This window comes from Macaca mulatta, chromosome 8, assembly GCF_049350105.2.
Source record: "Macaca mulatta isolate MMU2019108-1 chromosome 8, T2T-MMU8v2.0, whole genome shotgun sequence".
In the NCBI taxonomy this organism is placed as follows: domain Eukaryota; kingdom Metazoa; phylum Chordata; class Mammalia; order Primates; family Cercopithecidae; genus Macaca; species Macaca mulatta.
In genome coordinates this window covers 97,183,377-97,210,431 of record NC_133413.1, presented here as the reverse complement: position 1 = coordinate 97,210,431, position 27,055 = coordinate 97,183,377, and the positions used below count along the sequence as shown (strand labels likewise).

Below are 27,055 nucleotides of genomic sequence, written 5' to 3'. Positions count from 1 at the left end.
ACAAATGATGAGGTAGAAGCACAAGAAATCATGGAGAGAAGAAAGGGAGTTTTGTGTGAATGGGACCAAACTGCCTTCTCTCCACTATTTTAAGTTCTGCCATGAAAGACCTAGACCAATGCTAGGCCTGTGGCAAGTAAAGACCAGAATTGAAGAACTGTGAGCAAGAGAAACACAAAATCCACCCTGAAAAAACCAGAGGGCTCCTGTGACTAACAAGCTGTGGAGGCTGAGGTTGATTATTCAATAGTAGGCCACGAATGCCCATTTTAAATGCATGAATCATTTTTAGTGCATCATAAACAGTCAATTTTAATGATCCAATTAACTATTGAGTGGAAAATGGTGTTACATTTTACATTCAACTTCATTTTCATGTAAATTCATCACATACAATCTCTATGTTTTTTCTCAAAGGAACAAAACAAAGGTGAAGAGAAATCTCTCAAAACCAACTCGACTCCAGTCATGTCTGAGGAGCCACACACCAACATACAAGGTCAGAATGCAGTCTGCAAAAAAAAAAAAAAAAAAAAAAAGTGAAATATGTATTTATCTGAAATTATCTGTTGAAATATTTGTCCTTGACTAGGTGAATTATCTAGGGTTATCTGCAGTTATTTGAAGATCTGAATATTTACAAAAACTTTATATTCTCAATCAGTAACTCATTTGTCCACGCAATAGATGCATTTTCATTACCTGACATGTGCCAGCCACTGTTCCCTGGGCTGGAGGTGCAGTGATGAGCAACACGAGCAGAGTCTGAGGTTACATAGAGCTTGTAGTCTAAAGAAACACATCACAGATAAGTAAGCACATTGTGAACGATGCAATTTCAGACACTGATAAGCAATATAAAGACATTAAAATGAATGTGGATTGAATACATTTAAAGGTTTAGCATTCACACCTCTGCTCCCTCCTGCTAAACTCTCTCCAATAGAAGGCTCATATACTTCTAAGGCTGCCACACTTGTTTCTAAATCCATATCAGGTCAATTTCTTTTTTAAGACTGTCAATATTTTTCATCTCACCACTAGATGTACACGACGGTATTTTCTGCTGCATCACAAAGAAAACATGTCTAAAACTAAATTCCTTATGTTCTCTTGCAAATACGCTCCCTCTCCTGATTTACTTCTACCCCTGGTACTATCATTCTTTCAGCCTCCTAAGCTCAAAACCTTACTCAGGTTTTATTCCTTTATCTAGGATGTCCTATAAAGAAAATTAGTCACCAAATCTCCTTTCATAAGGACCCTGAAACCCACTTCCTTTTTTTTTTTTTTTTTTTGAGATGGGGTCTCACTCTGTCGCCCAGGCTGGAGTGCAGTGGTGCAATCTCGGCTCACTGCAAGCTCCGCCTCCTGGGTTCAGGCCATTCTCCTGCCTCAGCCTCCCAAGTAGCTGGGACTACAGGTGCATGCCACCACGCCCGGCTAATTTTTTTTTTTTTTTTTTTTTTTTTTTTTTAGTAGAGATGGGTTTCACCACGTTAGCCAGGATGGTCTCGATCTCCTGACCTCGTGATCCTCCCGCCTTGGCCTCCCAAAGTGCTGGGATTACAGGCGTGAGCCACCGCGCCTGGCCCACTTCCTTTCTTTCCAATCTCAGCAATACCATCTTGGCTGGGGCCCTTATTAGTAGGTCATGTATGCACTACCCCCAGGCTAAGTGGCTACTTTTGTTTAGAACTCTATTTCACCCATCTCTCCCTTGTTACCCAGCCCAAACACTGTTAGCAGATTATTTTCCATTAACCACCACTTTGATCTCAACTTTTGCTCAAGAAGCTTAAGTGTTTGCATATTGCCTGCAAGACAAAATCTAAATTCCTCCACCTGACTTTGTAGAACTTAATGTGATCTATTCCCAGCCCCCCTCTCTAGACCTCTCCTACTTCTCTCCTACTTCCAGTAGGAACACTACCCCCTAACCAAAAAATACAAAAAAATACAAAATGAAAGGGAAATCGCTAGAACAGAATATATTTTGTTAAATAATAAAAATAAAATTTTTGCCATAAAACTAGCACAAATGTTTTGCTTTTCATCTGTTCAACAAAGTCTGTGTATGATGATTGTTAATGACTTCCTATTTGTACTAAAACAAATATTTGAACTGAAGCACAATTGAGCTTTTACTAGCCCAAATGTCTCATCTTTAAGGAACAAAAATAAGAAATACACAAAAATTACAAGCAAGATTATAAATTTAAAAACAAATCACAAGAAATGTTTCAAATACACAAATCGCTGTCAAGGAATATCCCCACAATCAAAGTACTGAGGCCACTATCCTAAGCAAACTAACATAGGAATAGAAAACTAAATACCTCATGTTTTCACTTTTGGGAGCTAAACATTGAGTACACATGTAAAGATGGGAACAGCAGACACCAGGATCTACTTGAAGGTGGATTGGAGGAGGGTGAGGATGGAAAAACTACCTATACGGTATCATGCTTATTCCCTGGATGATGAAATAATCTGTATACCAAACCCCCATGACACAAAATTTACCCATGTAATAAACCTGCACATGGGCCGGGCGTGGTGGCTCACGCCTGTAATCCCAGCACTTTGGGAGGCTGAGGTGGGCGGATCAAGAGGTCAGGAGATCGAGACCATCCTGGCTAATGCAGTAAAACCCCGTCTCCACTGAAAATACAAAAATTAGCTGGGTGTGATGGCAGGAACCTGTAGTCCCAGCTACTCAGGAGGCTGAGGCAGAAGAATGGTGTGAACCTGTGAGGCGGAGCTTGCAGTGAGCCAAGATGGTGCCACTGCTCTCCAGCCTGGGTGACAGAGCGAGACTCCATCTCAAAAAAATAAATAAATAAAATAAATAAATAAATAAAAAATAAACCTGCACATGTACTCCTGAACCTAAAAGGATTTGTTACATTTTCAATTTTTAAATAATACAAAATTCCAGTACCATCTTACTTTAATTTGGAAATGCTACATTAAACCTGTTGTGTAATAAAGAAAAATTTTAAAAAAAAGGACTGCTCTAAACAAATGGCCCCACTCCCATACTTACTTGTTTCTATTTAGGAGAAAAGGAAAGAACCTATATGAAGAAAATAACTGAATTTTACAGAGATATGCAGAATAAACTTACATAACTGGAGAGAAATATGTGTCCACTTGGGAGGATATTATAAAGATATTGATTTTTTTTCTTAAATTAATTTATATTTATACTTGTTACAGCCTACTCTCTACCTTACAGTAATAATTTTTTTTAAAAAAAGGGGAAGAAAATTCACTTTAGTTTTCTTGACTTTATTTACTTATTTTGAAAAACACCTCTGTGTTTTCACTATGCAGATTAGAATGCAGGGAATACATGTTCTTGCACAGACCAGGTGTTTTTGCCACTATCTTTCTTCTGTACTTTTATCTCTGCCACAAAGATAAGAAAACAGTATCTTCCAAATAGAAAATCAGCATTGACTTATTCGAGGAGAGAGGGGGAAACAAATAAATGTTCTACAATACATTTTTCAACATGAAAGCAATATAATCATACTTCCTAGCTGATGACTAAAGCTAGACTGTTCAACTGCTAGATTATCTGATTTAAAATATTTAGGATAATGTGTCATTGAAAGAGGAAATCACTTAATAAGCCTAAAACTCTGTCTGACCCAAACTCACATATATAAAACTTCCACAAATAGTAAGAATCATAAACCAAGAGGATATTGTAAAAAATGTAATCTTGCCTTTTTTTATCAGTAATTGAAGACGATTATTGAATCTTCAAATTTGTTTAAAAGGAGAAGACTCTTGTAGATTATACAACAATCTTGAAGGCATACTCCAAAATGTGATTAAGAAATGGAAGTACCAAGGAAGAGAAAAACATTCTGATAATTCAAACTACAATTCTTTTTTTCTGAGTTACTTTGTAATAATAATGGTTTAAATCTACAGTTCTTTGCACAGAAAAATACAACCTTAATTGGCATAAAACCAAGGATTACACCTTTGAAAAGACAAGTTTATTCTTATCTTTGTTGTACTTTTTTCAAAGTGTATTTGTAAGCTTAAATTTTTCATAGCTGGTAATAAAAACTCTTTTGTGGAAGTTTCATTTAACAGAGGAGCTATTTGAGTAGAAGGAAAAAGTAGTTTCATTTAAATCTGCAGACTTAGCACGTCTCCAAAGACTTTAATAGGAATAACAGTTATATTTAAGATATTTTGTCTTGGAAAAGCAAAATTATTAGTGTTTAAAGATAGCCTCTGATATGTGCTTGGTATTTTTGTGTTCACTTCAAAACATGCAGGTGCAATGTCATAAAATCTGCAGATGTTGATTTCTGATTATAGAACTCTTATCTTCTGCAGAGCATGGTTTAATTTATATCTGCCATGGAAATGAAGAATGCAACATATTTTGGATTCAAATAAAGATAACTTGCTAAGGTCATCTTTTGATTATAATCATCTTCCTTAGGCATCTACTTCACTTATATTACATTAAATGCTTCTTTAAATAAATGTCTCGGTCCCAGTAGAGGATATGTAAGTAATTTACCTAGTGGTTTATGGTACTTTTAAGTGATATATTATTTGTGTAGAAATGGGTCAAAGTTGAGTTCCCATTGCTAGTATGGTGTGGTAAGCCGATGAATGGCTATCCAAAGTCATCTACACCATCATCTCTAAAATCTATGAATTTGTTAGCTTACATTGAAGAAAATTGCTAATGTTACTAAGGATCTTGCAATAGGAAGATTATCCCAGATTATTCAGCTAACCCCAGTGTAATCAAGGGCTCCTTATAAGAGTTGAAGCAGGAGAGTCAAAGGCAGGAGATGGGACAATGAAAGCAGAGGTGGATTGATGCTCTCTGGAGGTGGAGGAAGGGACCAGGACCCAAGGAATGCTATGACCTTTAGAAGCTGGAAAAGACAAGGAAAGGATTGTCTCCTGAAGCTTCCAGGAGGAACACAGCCTTTCAGACATGTTTTAGACTTCTGACTTTCAGAACCGTAAGACAACTGACTGTGTTGTTTTAAACCATTAACTTTATGGTGATTGATTACAGCAGCAATGGAAAACTATAATACATACTGTTTTAAGATAATTCCAACTTGAAATATAAAATGCAACCATTTTTCTCCTGGCTAACACGGTGAAACCCCGTCTCTATTAAAAATACAAAAAATTAGCCGGGCGTGGTGGTGGGCACCTGTAGTCCCAGCTACTCGGGAGGCTGAGGCAGGAGAATGGCATGAACCCAGGAGGCAGAGCTTGCAGTGAGCCGAGATTGTGCCACTGCATTTCAGCCTGGGTGACAAAGTGAGGCTCCGTCTCAAAAAAAAAAAAAGCAACCATGTTTAAAATGAAATTGAGTTTTCCTACAATCATGTGAATTCATAGTACAGGCAGTATACTATACAAAAAAAAAAAAAAGAGCATTTGAGAATTTGACATCCCCGAATTCAAATCATAACTCTGCTACTTTCTAGCTCTTTAGTTGAGGCATTTAACATCTTTGAGTGTCGTTTTGCTCATGTATAAAATAAGGACAACACTGTTATCAGTGTTGGGTTGTGAGTGAGAATTATATTAGTTAATATATGTAAAGCATTTAGCACGGAGGTCAGTAAATCCCAACCCTGATAGAAGCCAGATAGCATAAATGAGGAGCATTCATGCCCTGTCTGAAAAGGTCAGAAGCTACTCAGCTCTGCTAGTCACTGTCACATGGGGATGCAGGTCAAGCTCTGCCAGGTGTTACACCTTGTCAAGACAAACTACAAACACAAATGTTAATTTGAAAGATCTCAGTTTTTAAGTGTTGATTTTTTGATGTTTAAATATTCCCTTTCTTAAATCACTGGGAACACATAACTGAATTCTTATGAAATTTAGTCCACAAGACCATTCTGTGACCTCTAACCAACCACATGGTAGATATGTAATGTTGTCTACATTTGTGAACAGTGAAATCCCTAGACAAAATTCTGAATCTGGCAATGCTTTTAGTGATCCTCTTACTTTTCCATTCCTCTTCACTCATAATCTCCATCTCAGTCTTTGTTTTGTAAACAGATTACAAGTAGGGTAGCCTCCCTGGAACTGCTTGCCAAATAACTTTCCACAGCCAAGACCCCTGAGTTCCAAGTCTAGCACAATTCTGGATCTACAGAGGTGTCCCCAGCCTTGCCCAGGTCCCTATCATCTCTCCAAACTGATCTAGACTGCATCTCAGCCAACTCTTACTTTGGGCAGCAATCTAAAGCTAAAAACTGCTCTGGAGCTAAAACTGCTCTAAAAAAAAATAAAACTGGCCAGGCATGGTGGCTCATACCTATAATCCCAGTGCTTTGGAAGCCCAAGACAGGAGGATTTCTTGAGACCAGCCTGGGCAACATAGAGAGACCTGACCTCTACCCCCTAAAATTGTGTTAATTATCTGGGCATAGTAGCACGTGCCTGTAGTCCCAGCTACTCAGGAGAATGAGGTGGGAGGATTACTTGAGCCCAGGAGTTTGCGGTTACAGTGAGCTATAGTCATGCCACTGCATTCCAGCCTGAGTGACTGAAAGAAACCCTGTCTCTTAAACCATAAATAAACAAAAATATAAAATAAAGTCCAGTTTTTTAGAAAAGGTAGTGGATGTTTAAATAGGAAACCACTCTTCAGTCCTTGGTAGTAACAATTATCGTATACAATTTAATGTGTCCTATGTGTAATAGAAAAATAACTAGGCCATCTACTGAAATTTAGTTTACAAAAAGCAGTAAAGACTTTGCTGTATAAGACCAACCAGTTTGATTGACATGCATAAGAAGTACTACTATGGTTAATTTTAGTTCTATAGTCCACTCCCTGTAACTTTCAGTCCCATTCACCAGCCAAAGGATAAGGTGGGAATAGAGACACCCTCCTAAAAACTGTATACAACTTTTTATCAAAACTACTTAAGCAGATTTCTCAAAGAACTTAAAACAGAACTACCATTCTGCACCAGCAATCCCATTACTGGGTATATATCCAAAAGAAAATAAATTGTTCTACTCAAAAGACACATGCACTCTTGTATGTTCATCACTGTACTATTCACAATGGCAAAGACATGAGATCAACCTAAGTGCCCATCAACAGTGAATTGGATAAAGAAAAGCTGGCACATATATACCATGGAATACCACACAGCCATAAAAAAGAATGACATCATATCCTTTGCAGCAATATGGATGAAGATGGAGGCCATTATCCTAAGCAAATTGACGCAAAAACAGAAAGCCAAACACCACATGTTCTCACTTATACGTGGGAGCTAAACACTGAGTACTCATGGACATAAAGATGGGCACAATCAACTCGGCAGGTTACTGGAGGGAGGAGGGAGAGAGGGGGAAAGAGTTGAAAAACTATTTCACCTTAGAGGAGATATAAAAAATAAAATAATAACCAAAAAATTAAAGTTAACTGTTGGGTACTCTGCTCACTATCTGTGTGAAAGGACCATTCACATCCCAAACCTCAGCATCATGCAGTATACCCATGTAACAAACCCACACATGCATCCCCTGCATCTAAAATAAAAACTGAAATTAAAAAACAAGACTCCAGCATATTTATTTCCTTCATCCAAATAGAAATAGTCTTGTGTAGCAAACAATCAGAAGTATTCTTTTAAAATGATACCTGATAGGATGATAAACAAAAGAATTGAGAAATGAATAAAGTTGGTATGACATTTCTGAAAATTTAGTCTAGAAAAAAGATAAATATTATCTGCTTTCTAGTCTGAGATGATAAAGAAAATTCCTAACTGCTGGTTTGGCAAGAGGCAGAGACATAATCAGGACACCTTCAGTGGCAGGGGCTCATTGTAAGAAAACTTATGGATAACTAGAGCTGAAAAACCATTCAGGGGAGGCTTTCAGACTGAGGCAGCCTAGGAGCTAATTACATTTTCTCCTTTTCCCTCAGTGAATATGGCTTCATTTCTCGTGACCGCTGTTTTCTCTGCATATCTACTCTGGACTGCTCTCATTTCCATTTACTCATTTTCCAGTCCAAATTCCAAAGGGAGTAGTCTGACTGACTTAGATAACAACCATTTTTCCCATTCAGCAGAGCCCTTCAGACCACCATCGAGGTTGCCAGCCAGCTGTGGACAAGCCACCCTCTTGAGATTAGGTGCCCAGCATGTGCATGATGGGTAATCATTCCTGCATGTAATACAGCTGAAAGTTCCCTCGCTGAAAAGAGCGAAGTTTGGCCTAGAAAACCTACCGTTTTAAATATTGAACAGAGAACAGGTTCTGACTGATAAAATTACTGTCATTACATGTTTTATAGGCTAAAAACTTAAGAGACCCTAACCAATGTGGATAGGATGGATTTTTTTTCCTTTAAAATGCCTTTTATGTTGTAGTTTGCAGGATTTAAATACATTTGCATAATTCAATTAAACTCTGTGCTTTTAGGCTTCTTTCTGCCAAAGAATATAGCTGACTTATGGAAATTGCATTATGATTTTCTGGTTCCTGGGCTCTGTTAAGTAAATGGAAGGTCTTGCATCATGCCCCGCATACATCAGTGCTATGAAGACCTGAAAGAGTTAATATACCTTTTTTGTTTTTGTTTTTGTTTTTAGCAATTTATTCCAGTCTGGCTCATGGAACACTTTGTGTTTATATTGCATTTTTCTCAAATGGAGTCTTTAATCCTCACAGAAATCCCTAGTACAAAAGTATTTTTTCATTTTATGGATGAGGAAACTGTTATAAAAAAGAGACTTATCCAGAGTCACCTAGAGAATTAGTTATGTAGGGATTACAGGTCTCTGTTCAGTACCCAGCACTGGTAACTCATCATATTCCTTAATAGCTATATATAAAATGTATTTTCTAAATGAATTAATCTCAGTTTTAAAAAAGTCCCTGAAACCTAGCATGACATTGAGAGAGCACTGGATTCCTCCATCCTGACACAGTAACAAAACGACCTTAGATGGATCCATGTTCTTTTTCATTTGGTGATTTGCACATTTCTTTACTTGTGATGATGTATCCAAAAGTCAAAAATCTTCCTCAATACAAAGATCTCTTCAGGACATTATAGGACTTTAAGGCTGCCTAGAGGACACCTAAGCTTTGACCCTATGCAAAGATCCTGTCCTCCCTCAGCACAGGCTCCCTTAGCACAGGCTTAGATTGGCTGGAGGCTCCTGAGTACCACCAGCCAACAGAGCATTCACTACCTCACAAAGCAGTGCATTTTGTGGTTAAACAAGTTGCTAGAATGTTTGAGGGTTTTGCATGTTTGTTTTGTTAATTCATTGGTAAGTCCTTCTTCTGCCTTCTAGACCACATGAAATAAATCTATTTTCTTTTCTATGTAGCAGCATTTCTATGAATTTGAAGTAACTATTATGTCACTAGTTAATCTTAAATACTTTACTAAAAGAGCCTAAGTTCCTCAAACCATTTCTCATATGAGATGGTTTCCAGAATTCTCATCCCTTTTGAGTCCTTCTCTGGATTTTTTAGAGATTACATGTTTTTAATATAAAGTGTGTCATTTTTCTGTTCTTGTGAATGCCATTTTAAAACACTCTTTCAGATTCCATTTTATGTGCACTGCTGTAATGTTGTCAACTTCCTCCATGTTGTTTGACAATCTACAAAGATGTAATAAAATTTCAAGTGTGATTAAAGTATTGTAGTTAAAATTATTGTAAGTACACTAGATAATCCAGCAACTCTGAAATTAACCACAAGCTGAGTCAAAAATACGACCTCGGGTGCCGGAAAATAATCATTAATCATACACTTCTTAAAACTGTTAGTCCTTAACTCCAAATGTTCATTTAGATGAAAATAATAGTATCATTTAGGCATCTAATTGAAGTACCCAGACTTAGTCTTTATTAATGCATCTAACATCCAGTTACTCAGGTACTGGTGGCTGCTAATAAAAAAAGATTTATTTTTGAGATAGAATCCACATGTCTTTGAAGTCTTAAGAACTAGAAATTTGACCAAAGTAGTACCATCCCCCACACCAAAGATTCTAACCAATGAAGGCATTGTCAAGTCTTGTGCTTTTTATATCCATCCAAAACAAGCCAATTGAGTGTCTTTTTAATTTACAACCTTATTCCCATATTAGGTTCTTCCTTTGAATCCCTCCTTTCCAGCATTTATGTAATGTCACTGATAAAATGTGGAAGGTTAATGGATTTCCACATCACTTATTTCCTCACCTGAAGAGAGAAGCAGATGTTTCACACCTGCTCGGGTCTCCATGTTGTGCTGCTACAAGGGGCCAAGGATACTGGAAACATATTACACAGGCTCAGTGTGAGACGCTGCCAGGCTCAGGATGGAATCAGCCTGGTGTGTGGAGAGCAAACTCTACTTATTTTTGCATATTCAATAAAGGTAACCATATCACAACACTTTGATTCCAGATTTCACTATCTGCCACAGGCACACATTCCAGGGCAGAATTTAACCAAGTGTACTGATGAGATCTGGCGATTGCTATACAATGTTCAAAGAGCACCACTGGCAGAAAGGCTTACACTATTCATTTGGGCAGCTATTGAAATCGGGAATCCTGCTGTCCATGTGTGAAGCTGGGAAGAAGCACAATGTGCAGTTGACAACACTTCACCCAGATGCCAGAGCAACACTTGCCTTGTATTTCAGATTTCTCTTTCATGATGAGGATGATGCAAACACTCTGACCATCTGTTTCCACAAACAAATAACATGTTGCATGGATAAAAAGACACCCACACTGAACTATAGTTGACAGGCATTCTTTTGTTTTAAGTCCTCATGGGTTTTTTAAGTTGTTGTTGTGCTTTGAAGCCAAGAATAGGAAATAACTGGTTTCTCATGTTCATCAATAAGCTATTAATGAGGATTTATTTTGTAATTAAATGCTTATCCACAAATCAAATCAGGCTGAAATTAATTTATAAATATCCCAGGCTTGTCAAAACAGGGGCAGTGTTATTTTAGAAAGGCTTGGTAATAGCTAGAGAAGATCTGGTAAGTTGCTAAGATCTACCTAGAATTAATTTTATCCGAATGTTATGGTGATAAATAAAAATTATTATTAGGAATGGACAAAAAGAACTACTGCAGAACAGTTGGTCATTTAACTGGTACTAGCAGAAAAGTTAATACTGAAAATGCAATACATATGCTGTAGCTTGAATGAGAGATGGAGGAGATATATGATGCAGCTTATATCCATGTGGCTTTATAAGAAATAGCCCACCAGGTGCAGTGGCTCACATCAATAATCCCAGCACTCTGAGAGGCTGAGACAGGCACATTTCTTGAGCCCAGGAGTTTGAAACCAGCCTGCACAACATGGCAAAACCCCATCTCTACAAAAAATACAAAAATTAACTGGGTGTGATGGTTCATGCCTGTAGTTCCAGTGATCTGTGAGGCTGAGGTGGGAGAATCACTTGAGCCCAGGAGGTCAAGGCTACAATGAGCTGTGATCATGCCACTGCACTCCAGCCTGGGTGACAGAGTGAGACCATGTCTCAAAACAAAAACAAAAACAAAAACCCATAGCCAATAAAAGCCTTTAAGAAATGTTTTACAGTACAGATTCTATTTGTTTTACATTCAGGATTTTTTTTTCTGATTTTTACTCATATTTCATGTTCTTTATCAATCCTAATTTTCTTTTAGGGTAAGCGCTCCTAGAAACATATGTGAACACAATGATCCATAACATTTTTCTTGGTCCAGACTCCTTTGAGAAGCCCATGATAACTCTAGATCCCCTCCATGTAATAAAAGGTGTATACAACATATAGCTTCAAGGACTTCAAACCAAAAATGCGCTAGACATCCATGGCCAGCGATTAAGAATTTTGCTTCTAAATATTATACAGTAATGGTCCAAGTGTTTGTAGATACAAAAAAGGATTAGGCTGCCACTTTCACAGACAGCAATGCAAAATGGCAATTTGTCAGAGATCTGATCTATATGATTTTTGTTTTGATTGGGTAAAGAGAAATGGAAAACATGACTTGACCCAAACACATAAGGAAAACAGATTCTTCTCTCTTATTTTTATCAAAAGCTTGTTAGTACAGAATGACATATTGAAAGTGCTATTTTTTTACTCTGAAATCTGTTGGATACTGATAAACTCATTAGCGTACCACATGTGCCTGTACAGAAGGGTCTCTATCCTACAATTTTCAATATTTCACCTAAACATAATCTTTACACACAGGCTTCAAGGATGTGATTATACTGAGACCTTTGTATCCCAAGTAAATTGGGAATTGGGGTTTTTTCCATTTAAACGTAACAAAAACATAGCTAGTACTGTGTTTTCTATCTTCTAGCCAAAAATACTATAATTCCAAAACAAAAGTAGATAGATGCATAATGAATAAAAGTGTCTTGGGAAATCGATAATTTAAGCTTTCTTAGTCTTAAACTTTTAAAAACTTTAAGGAGTGATTCAATTTTATGATTTCCTTTATTCCTGAAACTTGTTCCTGGAAAGTTCAGTACATTGAAAGATTTTTAGATGGATCTTAGAAATGTTCATATTAAAGGACTGGTATGGTGAAAACTTGTGTAAACCAAACATCCCCTGAGTTATCACTTTTGTAAATCTAAATTTTCAATATTGGGTTTGCTTAAATCTTTAAACTATATATATTACAAGAAAATAAGAATGATGATTTGGGACTCTATTTTAATATCCTAAGCACAAGACATCCAATTAAAAATAAGTTAGAAACTGTGGATAATGAATTATCATTAAATTGTATTCATTCTTATTTTTCTTTTCTGCTTCTATATTATCTTTTAATATTAAGTAATTTGCTTTCATTAAAATCTTCTCTATAATCCAAATATTTACCAGTAAGTTGATTATTCTCTGGGTAAATTACAATTTAAACTATATTAATTAGAAATTGTATTTGTAGGCTTGAAGGGAAAAAATTAATTTCTGTACTGAAAATAAAGCTGGTACATATTAGTTTGTATCATTTCTTCAGAAAATATTTCACAACTTAAAGATGGTCAAGCTAAAAACAAAAATTTGATTTCATAAAAATGTAGAATGCAAGTGCTAAATAATGCCAATCACATTTTTTCCTATTTTACTTTTCTGAATTTTATGATGCACCAATTTCAGCCCAAAATTATGAATACTTTAGCAAAACTGGAAATGCCCTCTGAATAATGAATTATTATCCTCAACTTTGCCAATATCAAAAAGAAATATATTTTATGAACTCTTTATTACATAATACACCAACTTCAATTACAATCATGTGCTGCCTAAAGATGCTTTAGTCAATAACGGACTGCATAAAAGAAGATAGTCTCATAAGATTATAATAACATATTTCAAACTGCATCTTTTCTATGTTTACATTCACAGACTGACCATTGTGTTAGAATGGTTTACAGTATTTATTACAGTAACATGTGCACAGGTTTGTAGCCTAGGATCAGTAGGGTATACTGTATAGCCTTGGTGTGTGGTAGGCTGTAACATCAGGATTTGTATAAGTACACTCTATGATGTTTGCACAATGACTAAGTCACCTAACAATGCATTTTTCAGAATATATCTCTGTCATTAAATAGCACATAACTATATTTTTTCATTGGCCTGAAGGTGTCTACAGGTTAATTCTTCCTGCATAAAGTCCTACTTTGTTTAGCAGAAATCCCAGGGGAGGTGTTCTTGAGAAGACTATTCTAAAACACAAGGAACATCTTTGTAGTTCATGTTGTCAAATATAACTGGGTCAAGAGTGGTGTACATTCTTCTGTCTATGTGAATTTTTTTTCATAGACAAACTCTCCAAGAAAAATTCCTCTGGAGATCTGACCACAAACCCTGACTCTCAAACTGCAGCAGAACCAACCGGAACAGTGCCAGAGCAGAAGGAGATGGACCCCGAGAAAGAAGGTCCAAACAGGTGAGCATTTAATAAAGCTCACAACACATGTTAGAGCTATCGCTCAGCCTGCCCTAAAGAGCTCAAATATCCACTCTCCCCTTTAGTTGAATATAAGGGCAGAAAAAATTCAATAGTCACATAACACAAGAAAACTGTGTCAGAACTAAAAGGCTGGTTCTGTGCACTTCATCGTACCTCACTGGCCAGGCATGGCCACTAACCAATATCTCTAGGCAGCCATTTGGCTATAGGCCAAATCAGAACAAAAACATTTCTGTTACATATATGAGTCATTGTGTCATTATGGAAACAGCCTATATATTTACTAGGCATGAATTTTAAAAAGAAATGATGAAAATTTTCCAAGCTCACACATAAATAGCTATTCTAATTCTGTGAATATTTTATAGTTTCAAAAGATTAATTATTATTTCCTTTCATCCACTAAAGAAAGTGTGACACACTAACTAGGAATAATTACAGAACTGGAACATCTTTATGCCACTGAAGGAACACAGCTTTACAAGTACTTCCCATAAGATTATTGGAAATACTACAAAAGAGATGACAATTGAAATGTGAATCAGTAAATCTGCAATAAATCCCAACAGGGAGGTCCTTCATTTTGCCACTCCTTGGCATGGTATTACACACCCGCTGATCCAGCTTAAATGGCTTAACTATAGTTGATATAATTGTAATATGTTTATGAAACAATAAAAGCATATTCTTATTTAATAGACAAAAAGAGTTGTCACTTATAAAGAAGTTAAAAGTACCTATTCGTCCATTCCACTGCACCCCACCCCACCTTCTCTCTTAGCAGTGCCTCTACTGTGTTAAACCATCTGCTGTCAGTAGGAGTCATCGTGATTATCTGGGACCCGGGGAATTGCTGAATGAACACTTGGCATCAGAAAGAGAGAATGCCTTTTCGATAAATACAAATTTGGCTATATGAAAATAAACACAAGCTCACTCTACCACACACACGCACACGCATACACACGTGTGCACATAAACACAATGTTATTTGACAAAAATAAAAGTTGACATAGTATTTTGGCAGAGAGATGTTTAAACTCTGAGGGAAGAACTGGAATCTAACAACAGAACAACTAATTATTTATATTTTATCTATAACTGTTGTTGTTTACAGGATGATTTTCAGTCCTATTAGTGGATCATCATTATCTTCACTCAACAGATAAGCAACCAAGATACTGAAAGGTTAATTCATTTGCCTATAGTAATAGAGTCAGCTCTCCTAATATTAGACCACAAAAGATTTGAATTCCCAAAGAGAACTTTCACCTTCCTCATACCAATACACTCCTAGCCTTCCAAACTAATCTCCCTTTCTAGCATTAATTTCAATATGTTTATTTTTTATAATAACCCATGGCAATTGATAGATTTTCAAAGGACTGAAGTTGAAGCCATAACTAACAATTTGGGGGATAAATTCTTCTTAATGTTCATTCCTTCCTAGTATTTTTTATACTCTTCTGAAATGCGGAAGTGGAAACCTTTCAGTTACCCAGGGGTAAATTAGCATAGCTCAAAAACACAAAACTTCTTGACATGACCTCTAAGGCCCTGCCTGGTCTGTCTCTCATCTGTTTTTACTTTCTCCTCTCCCAATGCACAACCTTCCCAACTCTCTGCTCCAGTCGCACCTGTTCTATTTCAGTCTCTTGTATTTGTCATGTTCCCTCCTGTCGCAGACTTTTGCACATACTACTTCCTCTGCTTGTTCTATTCTTTCCTCCCCTGATCACCTAATTAACTTCTATTCATTCGTCAGATAACAGCATGACCATTACTTCCTTTGTAAGGCTTTCCCTGGCCTTCCTAACTAGGCCATGTGCCCCTATTAAAAGATCTCTTTCACAGCATTTATTGCTGATGCATTTTATATGATTATCTGCCAGAAAAATCCATCAGTCTCATCCTCTAAATTGTGTGCTTCATGATGGCAGGGGCCATGTCTGTTTTTGTTGATGATTAGTATCCCCAGTACCCACATCGATGTCTGGCGCATGGTAAATATTCAGTAAATATTTAACAAATGAAATGATTGATCCAAACATACTGGATTTGCTTGAACTTCTAGATTTTCAAAACTGTACAGCATCTTCAGGAGACAGCAAGACACAAATGGCTTTCGAAGTCTTCCCATTCCTTTCTGCTCAGAATTCTCGACAAAAGCAAGAATAATCAGTAGCAGATAGCAAAGATAATGAGAAAAAAACATGAGGCTGTAAAGCTCTCAATTCCTTACTTCTCATCTAACATGGCTTTTCATCACTATCACTACCATGAGATGGCAAAACTGTTAAATCCAGAAGACTTTTTTTTTAAGTGTTACTTTAGTTTCATGGGTACACACACAGGTTGATACTATAGATAAATTACTTGTTGCAAGGGTTTGATGTATATATTATTTCATCAGCCAGGTAATAAGCACAGTACGCAATAGGTAGTTTTTGACCCTCAGCCTCCTCCCTCCCTCTATCCTCAAGTAGGCTCTGGTGTCTATTGTTTCCTTCAATATGCCCTTGTGTGCTCAATGTTTAGCTCCCATTTGTAAGTGAGAACATGTGGTGTCTGGTTTTCTGTACCTGTGTTAGTTCACTTAGGATAATGGCCTCAAGCTCCATCCATGTTGCTGCAAAGGACATGATCTTGTCAGAACACTTTTTAATGTCTTCCTGGCTACAATGTAGATAGCAAAGTGGTTTGAGAAGTATTAACAAACTGAGTAGACCCAAGTTAGCTTGAAGTTCTTGCTTTGTCATTAGATGGTTGTTCACATGTTTTCTCAGGATTGGGTGAAATCCTTCAGCTGCACTGAAGGAACAACTTGAAAGGGGCATTATAAGCTCCAGTATCACCTTTGACTAAAATTAATGGGAATCTTAAAGTTCAATACCATGTAGAACTGACCAAAGTTTTCTGTTCTGATCTTATGGGCAACAACAGTTACCATATCTAGACTTCTAGAGACAGAGTTTTTATACATTATAATAAAATATCAATGATAAAATAATTATTGAAATTATTACTTCATAATGCTTTTGATGAGTAAAAGATCACCTTTGTATTTTCAGTTGTTAAATATCAGCATCTTTAACCTTGGGCAAGGTCAGGTTTGAAAAGCTCTTTCTCCTAGAAAAAAATTAAGTATTTGATTGATTGCAGGAACTCAGTATAGATGCTGTGTGAGTGACCTGTTCTCACCTCGATTTTTTAAATTTGGAAAATTTAAAAGAAGTTTTCTTATTGTAAGTGCAATTACTTTATCTTCTCATGTAAGCCTTGAGCTGAATAGGGATTATTATGTCTGGACTGATCAATAGGTACTGGGGAGAAGGGATAGTGTGGATTTTGGTGTCAGTGTGTGAGAAGTACAGTGTGATATTATTGATTACACCCTTAGTTTCTGCCCTGTTGGGAAGATGGGCAGAAGTGAACATCTAGAGGAGCAGAGACACAGAGATTACCATCTGTATCAGTTAGGGTTCTCCAGAAATATAGAACCAACAGGATGTATGCACATATAGGGAAATAAATTTATTATAAGGAACTGACTCATGCGATTATGGAGGCTGAGTGTCCCAAGATACGCAGTCAGTAAGCTAGAGACCCAGGAGAGCCAATGATATAGTTCTAGTACAAGTCTGAAAGCCTGAGAACCAGAAGAGCCAATGGTGTAAGTTCCAGTTCAAAGAGCCAGCAAACATAAGACCCAAAAGGAAACAATGTTTCAGTTTGAGTCTGAAGTCAGAAAAAGACCAATGTCTAAGCTTAAACAATCAGGCAGGAGTGCCCTCTTTCTCTCATGAGAGTCAGCTTCTTTGCTCTATGTAGGCTTTCAACTAACTGAATGAGGTTTACCCAAATTAGGGAAACCAATCTGCTTTGCTCAGTCTACTGATTCAAATGTTAATATCATCCAAAATATCCTCAAAGACACACCCAGAATAATGATCGACAAAATATCTGGGCACATTGTGGCTCAGTCAAGTTGACACATAATATTAATCATCACACCATCTCCATTATGTACATAAAGGAATTGAAACTGTATTGGTCCCACTCTTCACCCCCAAAAGCAAACAATTCGTTATCTTGTCAAATGAAACACTTAGCTTCTGAAAGACACAGGGTTCACCCCTGTGAAGTTCCACTGATGCCATTTGTCCATTACCAAGAAAAACAGCTTATTTCTGGCACTTTATCTCAGTCCAGTCTTATTTTTTAATATAAAAATACATTTTGATGGACACTAATGAATAGCAAGCAAAAGAAGATGTGTTTTGCCTGGAAATGTCAAATAGCTACGTCTGAAAAAGGAGACAGAGTTGAATGGCTTATAGGTTAAGTGGTTAAATGATGAACAAGCAAGTGAATGAAATGTTTAGTGCCTGTGACTAGGGTATGCTGCAAGACTGACTTTTACACTATAGTATATGGCTTTTTATCACCATTGTTACTCACAATACTGAGAAGGAAGGTTATTTCTATGAATAGTCTTCTTTGTTCATAATAGCAATCAGTCTCTATTTGGGTGGTTTTAAAATAGGCAATCATTTCACAGCAGGAACAATGAGAGCAGAATAGAATTCAGAATCTTATCACCACTCATAAACACTGACGTTTATTGTCTTGTAGCTAGAAAAAGCAAGAATCACTGCAGTAAAGATGCTTAAAAATCCATATGTGACTTTATAGTTGAAATAGAAAAGGAATGTCAGTTGTCAAGTTTACAAAAATAAAAAGCAATCTACACTTCAATAATTTATAAGCATTTTTTTAAAAAAAGGAAACCAGCTACACACTTGCCAGTTTTGTGGGATGCATAATAAAAATAATGCACTATTACTTTTAGCCCCATATTGAAATTTTCCTCTATAGTAAGCAATACTTTTATAATTAAACATTGCAAACACTTTAAACAACAGATCATCAAATCATTTTTTATTTATTTTTTATTTCAATAGGTTTTTGGAAAACAGTGGTGTTTGGTTACATGAGTAAGTCCTTTAGTGATGATTTCTGAGATCATTCTGAACAGTGTACACTGTACCCAATGTGTAAACTTTTATCCTTCACCCCCTTCCACTCTTTTCCCACAGTCCCCAAAGTCCATTGTATCATTCTTATGCTTCTGCATGAGAATACTTAGCTCCCACTTATAAGTGAGAATGTACGATGTTTGGTTTTTCATTCCTGAGTCACTTCACTTCAAATAATAGTCTCCAATTCTGACCAGATGTGGTGGCTCACGCCTGTAATCCCAGTGGAGATTGGTCTTTGGGAGGCCAAGGCAGGTGGATCACTTGAAGTCAGCAGTTTGAGACCAACCTGGCCAACATGGTGAAACTCCGTCTCTACTAAAACTACAAAAATTAGCTGGGCTGGTGGCTTGCATCTCTAATCCCAGCTACTCAGGAGGCTGAGGCATGAGAATCACTTGAACTCAGGAGATGGAGGTTGCAGTGAGCCGAGATCATGCCACTGCACTTCAGCCTGGGCAACAGAGCAAGACTCTGTCTCAAAAAATTATTATTATTATTATTATTATTATAATTTTACTCTACAATTCCATCCACATTGCTGCAAATGCCATTATTTTGTTCCTTTTCATGGCTGAGTAGTATTCCATGGTGTGCGTGTATGTGTGTGTGTGTGTATGTATATGCGTGTGTGTATATATATGTTTTTTTTATATATACTAGGTATCTGGGTAGATACCTAGTAGTGGGATTGCTGGATCAAATGGTAGATCTACTTTTAGTTCTTCAAGGAATCTCCAAACTGTTTTCCACAGTGGTTGTACTAGTTTACATTCCCACCAACAGTGTAAGTGTGTGTGTGTATATATATGTTTTTTTGACAGGAATCACATATGTGTGTGACAGGAATCACACACATATATATATACCATGGAATATATATATGTAAAGTGTGATACATATCACACTTTATTCACTTGATTGATGAGCATCTGGGTTGGTTGCATATTTTTGCAATAGCAAACTGTGCTACTATAAACATGTATGTGCAAGTACCTTTTTCCTATAATGACTTATTTTCCTCTGGTTAGATACCTAGTAGTAGAATTATTGGATCAAATGGTAGATCTACTTTTAGTTCTTTAAGGAATCTCCAAACTGTTTTCCACAGTGGTTGTACTAGTTTACATTCCCACCAACAGTGTAAGTGTTCCTTTTTCACCACACCCATGCCAACATCTATTATTTTTTTCATTTTTTGATTACGGCCATTATGGAAGGAGTGAGGTGGTATTGCATTGTGGTTTTGATTTACATTTCCCTGATAATTAGTGATGTTGAGAATTTTTCTGTATGCTTGTTGGCCATTTGTATATCTTCTTTTGAGAATTGTCTATTCACGTCCTTAGCCCACTTTTTAATTGGATTGTTTCAGGGTTTTGTTTGTTTGTGTTTTCTTGCTGATTTGCTTGAGTTCCTTGTAGATTCTGGATATTAGTCCTTTGTCAGATATATAGATTGTGAAGATTTTCTCCCACTCTGTGGGTTATCTGTTACCTCTGCTGATTATTTATTTTGCTGTGCAAAAGCTTTTTAGTTTAATAAGTCCTGCCTATTTATCTTTGGTTTTGTTGCATTTGCTTTTGGGTTCTTGGTCATGAAGTATTTTCCTAGGCCAATGTCTAGAAGGGTTTTTCTGATGTTATCATCTAGAATTTTTATGGTTTCAGCTCTTAGATTTCAGTCTTTGATCCATCTTGAGTTGATCTTTGTATAAGGTGAGAGATCAGGATCCAGTTTCATTCTTCTACATGTAGCTTGCCAATTATCCCAGCACCATTTGTTGAAAAGGGTGTCCTTTCCCCACTTTACGTTTTTGTTTGCTTTGTCAAAGATCAGTTGGCTGTAAGTATTTGACTTCATTTCTGGGTTCTTTATTCAGTCCAATTGGTCTTTATGCCTATTTTTATACCAATACCATGCTGTTTTGGTGACTATGATCTTATAGCATAGCTTGAAGTTGGGTAATGTGATGCCTCCAGATTTGTTTCTTTTGTTTAGTCTTGCTTTTGCTATGCGGGCTCTTTTTTGGTTCCATATGAATTTTAGAATTGTTTTTTCTAGTTCTGTGAAGAATGATGGTGGTATTTTTGACAGGAATCACATTGAATTTGTAGATTGCTTTTGGCAGTGTGGTCATTTACACAATGGGATGTGTTTCCATGTTTGTGTTGTTTGTGATTTCTTTCAGCAGTGTTTTGTAGTTTTCCATGTAGAGGTCTTTCACCTTCTTATTAAGTATATTCCTAAGTATTTTATTTTACTTTTTGCAGCTACTGTGAAGGGGATTCAGTTCTTGATTTGATTCTCAGCCTGGTCACTGTTGGTATATAGCAGAGCTACTGATTTGTGTACATTAATTTTGTATCCTGAAACTTTGCTTAATTCATTTTCCAGTTCTAGGAGCTTTATGGGTGAGTCTTTAGGGTTTTCTTCATATAAGATTATATGATCAGCAAAGAGTGACAGTCTGACTTCCTCTTTACTGATTTGGATGCCCTTGATTTCTTTCTCTTGTCTGATTGCTCTGGCTAGGACTTTCAGTACCATGTTAAATAGAAGTGGTGAAAGTCGACATTTTTATCTTGTTCCACTTCTCAAGGGGAATGCTTTCAACTTTTCCCCATTTATCATAATGTTGGCAGTGGGTTTATCATAGATGGCTTTTATTACCTTAAGGTATGTACCTTCTATGCCAGTTTTGCTGAGGGTTTTAATCATAAAGCGATTCTGAATTTTGTCAAATGGTTTTTCTGCATCTACTGAGATGATCATGTAATTTTGTTTTTAATCCTGTTGTGTGATGTATCACATTTATTGACTTATGAATGAAAAACCATCCCTGCATCCCTGGTATAAATCCCATTTGATCATGGTGGATTATCTTTTTGATATGCTGTTAGGTTTTTTTAGCTAGTATTTTGTTAAGGATTTTTGCATATGTGTTCATCAGGGATATTGATCTGTAGTTTTTGTTGTTGTTGTTATGTCCTTCCCTGGTTTGGGTGTTAGAGTGTTATTGGCTTCATAGAATGATTTAAGGACAATTCCCTTTATCTCTGTCCTGTAGAATAGTGTCAATAGGATTGGTACCAACTCTTCTTTGAATGTCTGATAGGGTTCAGCTGTAAATCCATCAGATCCTGGACTTTTTTTGTTGGCAATTTTTAAAATTACCATTTCAATCTCACTGCTTGTTATCGGTCTATTCGGAGTTTCTATTTCTTCCTGGTTTAATCTAGGAGGGTTGTATATTTCCAGGAATTTATCCATCTTCTCTAAGTTTTCTAGTTTATGTTTGTAAAGGTGTTCATAGAAGCTTTGAACAACCTTTTGTATTTCTGTGGTATCAGTAGTAATATCTCCTGTTTTATTTCTAACTGAGCTTATTTGAATTTTCTCTTATCTTTTCTTGGTTCATCTCACTAATGTTCTATCGATTTTATTTATCTTTTCAAAGAACCAGCTTTTTGTGTCATCTCTTTTGTATTTGTTTGTTTGTTTGTTTCAAGTTCATTTAGTTCTGTTCTGATCTTGGCTATTTATTTTTTCTGCTGGGCTTGGAGTTGGTTTTTTCTTGTTTCTCCAGGTCCATGAGGTGTGACCTTAGATCATCATTTTGTTCTCTTTCTGACTTTTTGATGTATGCCTTTAATGCTATGAATGTTCCTCTTTGCAACACTTTTGCTGTATCCCAGGGATTTTGATAGGTTGTATCACTATTATCATTCAGTTCAAAGAATTTTTTAAATTTTCGTCTTGATTTCATTGTTGACCCAATGATCATTCAGGAACAGGTTATTTAATTTTCATGTGTTTGCATGGTTTCAAGGATTCCTTTTGGAGTTGATTTCCAATTTTATTCCACTGTGGTCTGAGAGAGTACTTAATATAATTTCAATTTTCTTAAACTTACTGAGACTTGTTATGTGGTCTATCATATGGTCTATCTTGAAGAATGTTCCAGGTGCTGATAAATAGAATGTATATTCTGCAGTTATTGGGTAGAATGTTCTATAAATATCTATTAAGTCTATTTGTTGTAGGGTATAGTTTAACTGCATTGCTTCTTTGTTGGTTTTCTGTCTTGATGACCTGTCTAGTTCTGTCAGTGGAGTATTAAAGTCCCCCACTATTTTTTTTTTTTTTTGAGACAGAGCAACTGGAGTATAGTTGCACAATCTTGGCTCATGGCAACCTCCACCTCCCGGGTTCAAAAAATTCTCCAGCCTCAGTTTCCACAGCAGCTGGGATTACAGGCACATGCCACCATACCTGGCTAATTTTTTGTATTTTTAGTAGAGATGAAGTTTCACTATATTGGCCAAGCTGGTCTCAAACTCCTGACCTCAAGTGATCCACCTGCCTTGGCCTCTCAAAGTGCTGGGATTACAGGCATGAGCCACCATGCCCAGTCTAAAGTCCCCCACTATTATTGTGTTGCTGTCTATCTCATTTCTTAGGTCTAGTAGTAATTTTTTTATAAATGTAGGAGCTCCAGTGTTAGGTGCATATATATTTATGATTGTGATATTCTCCTCTTGGACTAGTCCTTTTACCATTATATAATGCCCCTCTTTGTCTTTTTTAACTGCTGTTGCTTTAGTTTGTTTTGTCTGATACAAGAATAGCTATTACTGCTCACTTTTGGTGTCCATTTGCTGGAATATCTTTTTCCATTCCTTTACCTTAAGTTTACGTGAGTCATTATGTGTTAAGTGAGTCTCCTCAAGATACCAGACACTTTGTTGGTGAATTTTTATCCATTCTGCCATTCTGTATATTTTAAGTGGAGCATTTGGGCCATTTACATTCAATGTTAGTATTGAGATGTGAGGTACTATTCCATTCATCATGCTATTTGTTGCCTGAATACATTGGCTTTTTTATTGTTATTGTTATATAGACCCTATGAGATTTATGCTTTAAGGAGGTTCTATTTTGGTGTATTTTGAGGTTTTATTTCAAAATTTAGAGCCCCTTTTAGCAGTTCTTTTAGTACTGGCTTGGTAGTGGCAAATTCCCTCAGCATTTGTTTGTCTGGAAAAGACTGCCTCTTTCCTTCTTTCATGATGCTTAGTTTCACTGGATACAAATTTTTGGCTGCTAATTGTTTTGTTTAAGGAGGCTAAAAATTGGATTCCAATCCCTTCTAACTTGAAGCGTTCCTGCTGAGAAATCTACTGTTACTCTAATAGGTTTTCCTTTATAAGTAACTTGATGTTTTTGCCGCAGAGCTCTTAAGATTTTTTCCTTCATCTCGACTTTAGATTAACTGATGACTATATGCTAGGGGATGATCTTTTTGCGATGAATTTCCCAGGTGTTCTTTGACCTTCTTGTATTTGGACGTCTAGATCTCTAGCAAGGCCGGGGAAGTTTTCCTGACCTCAATGTGTTCAGGAAACGCGTGGAAGTATTCCCTCAAGTGTGTTCTCCAAGCTTTCAGATTTCTCTTCTTCCCGAGGAACACCAATTATTCTTTGGTGTGGATGCTTAACATAGTCTCAGACTTCTTGGAGGCAGTGTCCATTTTTGTATTATTTTTCCTTTGTCAGAAGGGTTAATTTGAAAGCCTTGTCTTTGAGCTCTGAAGTTCTTTCTCCTGCTTGTTCGATTCTATTGCTGAGACTTTCTAGTGTATTTTGCTTTTCTCTAGCTATGTCCTTGATTTTCAGAAGTTGTGATTTTTTAAAATATGTGTTATCTTTATGTTATCTATTTCACCGATTATTTTTCCTTTTATATCCTATATCATGTTTTTTTCTTTCTTTAAGTTGGATTTCACCTTTCTCTGGTGCCTCCTTGATTAGCTTAATATGCAACCTTCTTAATTTATTTCCTGGCAATTCAGATTTCATCTTGGTTTAGATCCATTGCTGGTGAGCTGGTGTGATCTTTTCTGGTTGCATCTCATTTGGGTAGACTATTTCAGATGGAAGATCTGGGACCCAAGGGCTGCCAGATTACTTTGTACCATGGGGTACTCGCATGATGTGGTGATTGCTCCCTTTCCCTAGGGGTGGGGCTTCTTGAGAGTTGAACTGCTGTGATTGTTTTTGCCCTTCTGGGTCTGGCCACCCAGTGGAGTTACAGGGCTTCAGGCTGGTACTAGGGAGTGTCTGAAAAGGGTCCTGTGATGTGATCCTTCTTCAGGTCTCTCAGCCATGGATACCAGCACCTGCTCCAGTGGAGGTAGCAGGGGAGTGAAGCGGACTCTGTGCGGGTCCTTGGTTGTATTTTTTTCAGTTGTGCCAATTTTGTGTTGGTTGGCCTCCAGTCAGGAGGTGGTGCTTTCAAGAGCACATCAGCTGCAGTACTATAGGGTATGGGGAGGATGTAAACTTGCCCTAGGGTTGCCTGGTTAAGTATTCAGGTTTTTTAGGTGGTGGGCAGGGCCATAGAGCTCCCAAGAGATTACGTCTTTTGTCTTCAGTGAACGGAGTGGGTAAAGAAAGACCACCAGGTGGGGGTAGGGGTAGGTGTGTCTGAGCTCAGACTTGCCTCGGGTGGGGTTTGCTGTGGCTGTTGTAGGGGATGGGAGTGTGGTTCCCAGGCCAAAGGAGTTATATTCCCAGGGGGATTATGGCTGCCTCTGCTAAGTCATACATGTGGCCAGGGAAGAGGGGGAAAGCAGTCACAGGCCTCACCCTGCTCCCACACAGCCTGCAGTCCTAAAGGCCGTTCTCACTCCCACAGTGCCCCACCAATAGCACTGAGTCTATTTCCAGGCAGCCGGTGACCAGGACTGAGAACTCACCCAGACCACTAGTCTCCTCGTTGAGAAAGCAACAGACTCAGTTTTTCGGCATCTCCCTGAGATGTCCTTCAAGGGTCTGTGGATTCTCTCAGCTTTCCTGATATGTTCCTGTGGCAGTTCTTGGTGCAAAAGATCATGATGTGAGTCTCCACATGCTGTTCTGTCCGTCCTAGGAGGAGCTACAAACTTGTCCTGCCTCCTATCTCCCATCTTCTCCACAATCCCTGTCAATTCATTTTTAATCATTATTGCTAACATATTTCTAGCAATATGGCAAACTATATGTAGAATATTATTTGGGGTGAATATAATTTAAAATACTAGAATCACTTGAACCCAGGAGGCAGAGGTTGCAATGAGCTGAGATTGCACCACCGCACTCCAGCCTGGGTGACAGAGTGAGACTCCATCTCAAAAGAAAAAGAAGCCAATCTGAAAAGGCTACACACTGTACACACTCTATGATCACAGCTATTCTGGAGAAGGCAAAACTGTGAAGACAAAAAAGAAGAAAAAACAGTGGTTGCCTGGGACTGGGGGGTTAGGAAGACAAATAGGCAAAAAATAGAGGGTTTTAGGGCAGTGAAACAACTCAGTGTGACACTAGGATGATGGATACATGTCATTATAAATTTGTCCTAACTCACAGAATGTTCACCACCAAGAGTGGACCGTAATGTAAACTATGGAATTTGAGTGATAATGATATGTCAGTGCAGGTTTATCAATTGTCACAAATGTACCATTCTCTTGGGGGATGTTGACAATGGGGAAGTTTATGCAAGTGTGGAGTCAAAGGTATGTGAGAAATCTGTATACCTTCAACTTAATTTTGCTGTAAACCTAAAGCTGCTCTAAACAATGAAGTATATTTTTTTAAGTGTGAAAGAATTAAAATATCTCTTCTAAAGAGGAGTGACTGACATTCAAAAAAATTAAGATTGATTAATTTTAGAATTTTTTAAGTAAACGTGCATGTTAAATATCTTTGAAAAATACGAGATTAAAACAGAATTTTTAACCTCCAAATACTAAACTTTCACGGTTTTAATATTATAAGATCAGAGATGACAGAGAGAGCATGCAATTCTGTCAATTACAAAATGAAATTGGTAATTCCACACTCTTAGGGTGGATGATTTTAAAATATTTATCTTCATTTATGAATGGATCAAGGATTTAAAAATTCATTTAGGATACAGTATATTTGAATATCACAGTAGCTAGTTCCAAAAGAACACAGTTGTTTCAAGTT

General features: G+C 37.1%; 1 protein-coding gene across 1 annotated transcript in view; it reads left to right on the top strand.

The window, feature by feature from the left end:
* Positions 1-27,055, top strand: part of CNGB3 (cyclic nucleotide gated channel subunit beta 3) — a 160,684-nt gene that overhangs the window by 3,614 nt on the left and 130,015 nt on the right. Inside the window, exons 2-3 of the mRNA XM_001083646.5 lie at positions 418-499; positions 13,851-13,977. Of these exons, the coding sequence (XP_001083646.3) occupies positions 418-499; positions 13,851-13,977 (209 nt within the window). The remainder of the gene's footprint in view (positions 1-417; positions 500-13,850; positions 13,978-27,055) is intronic.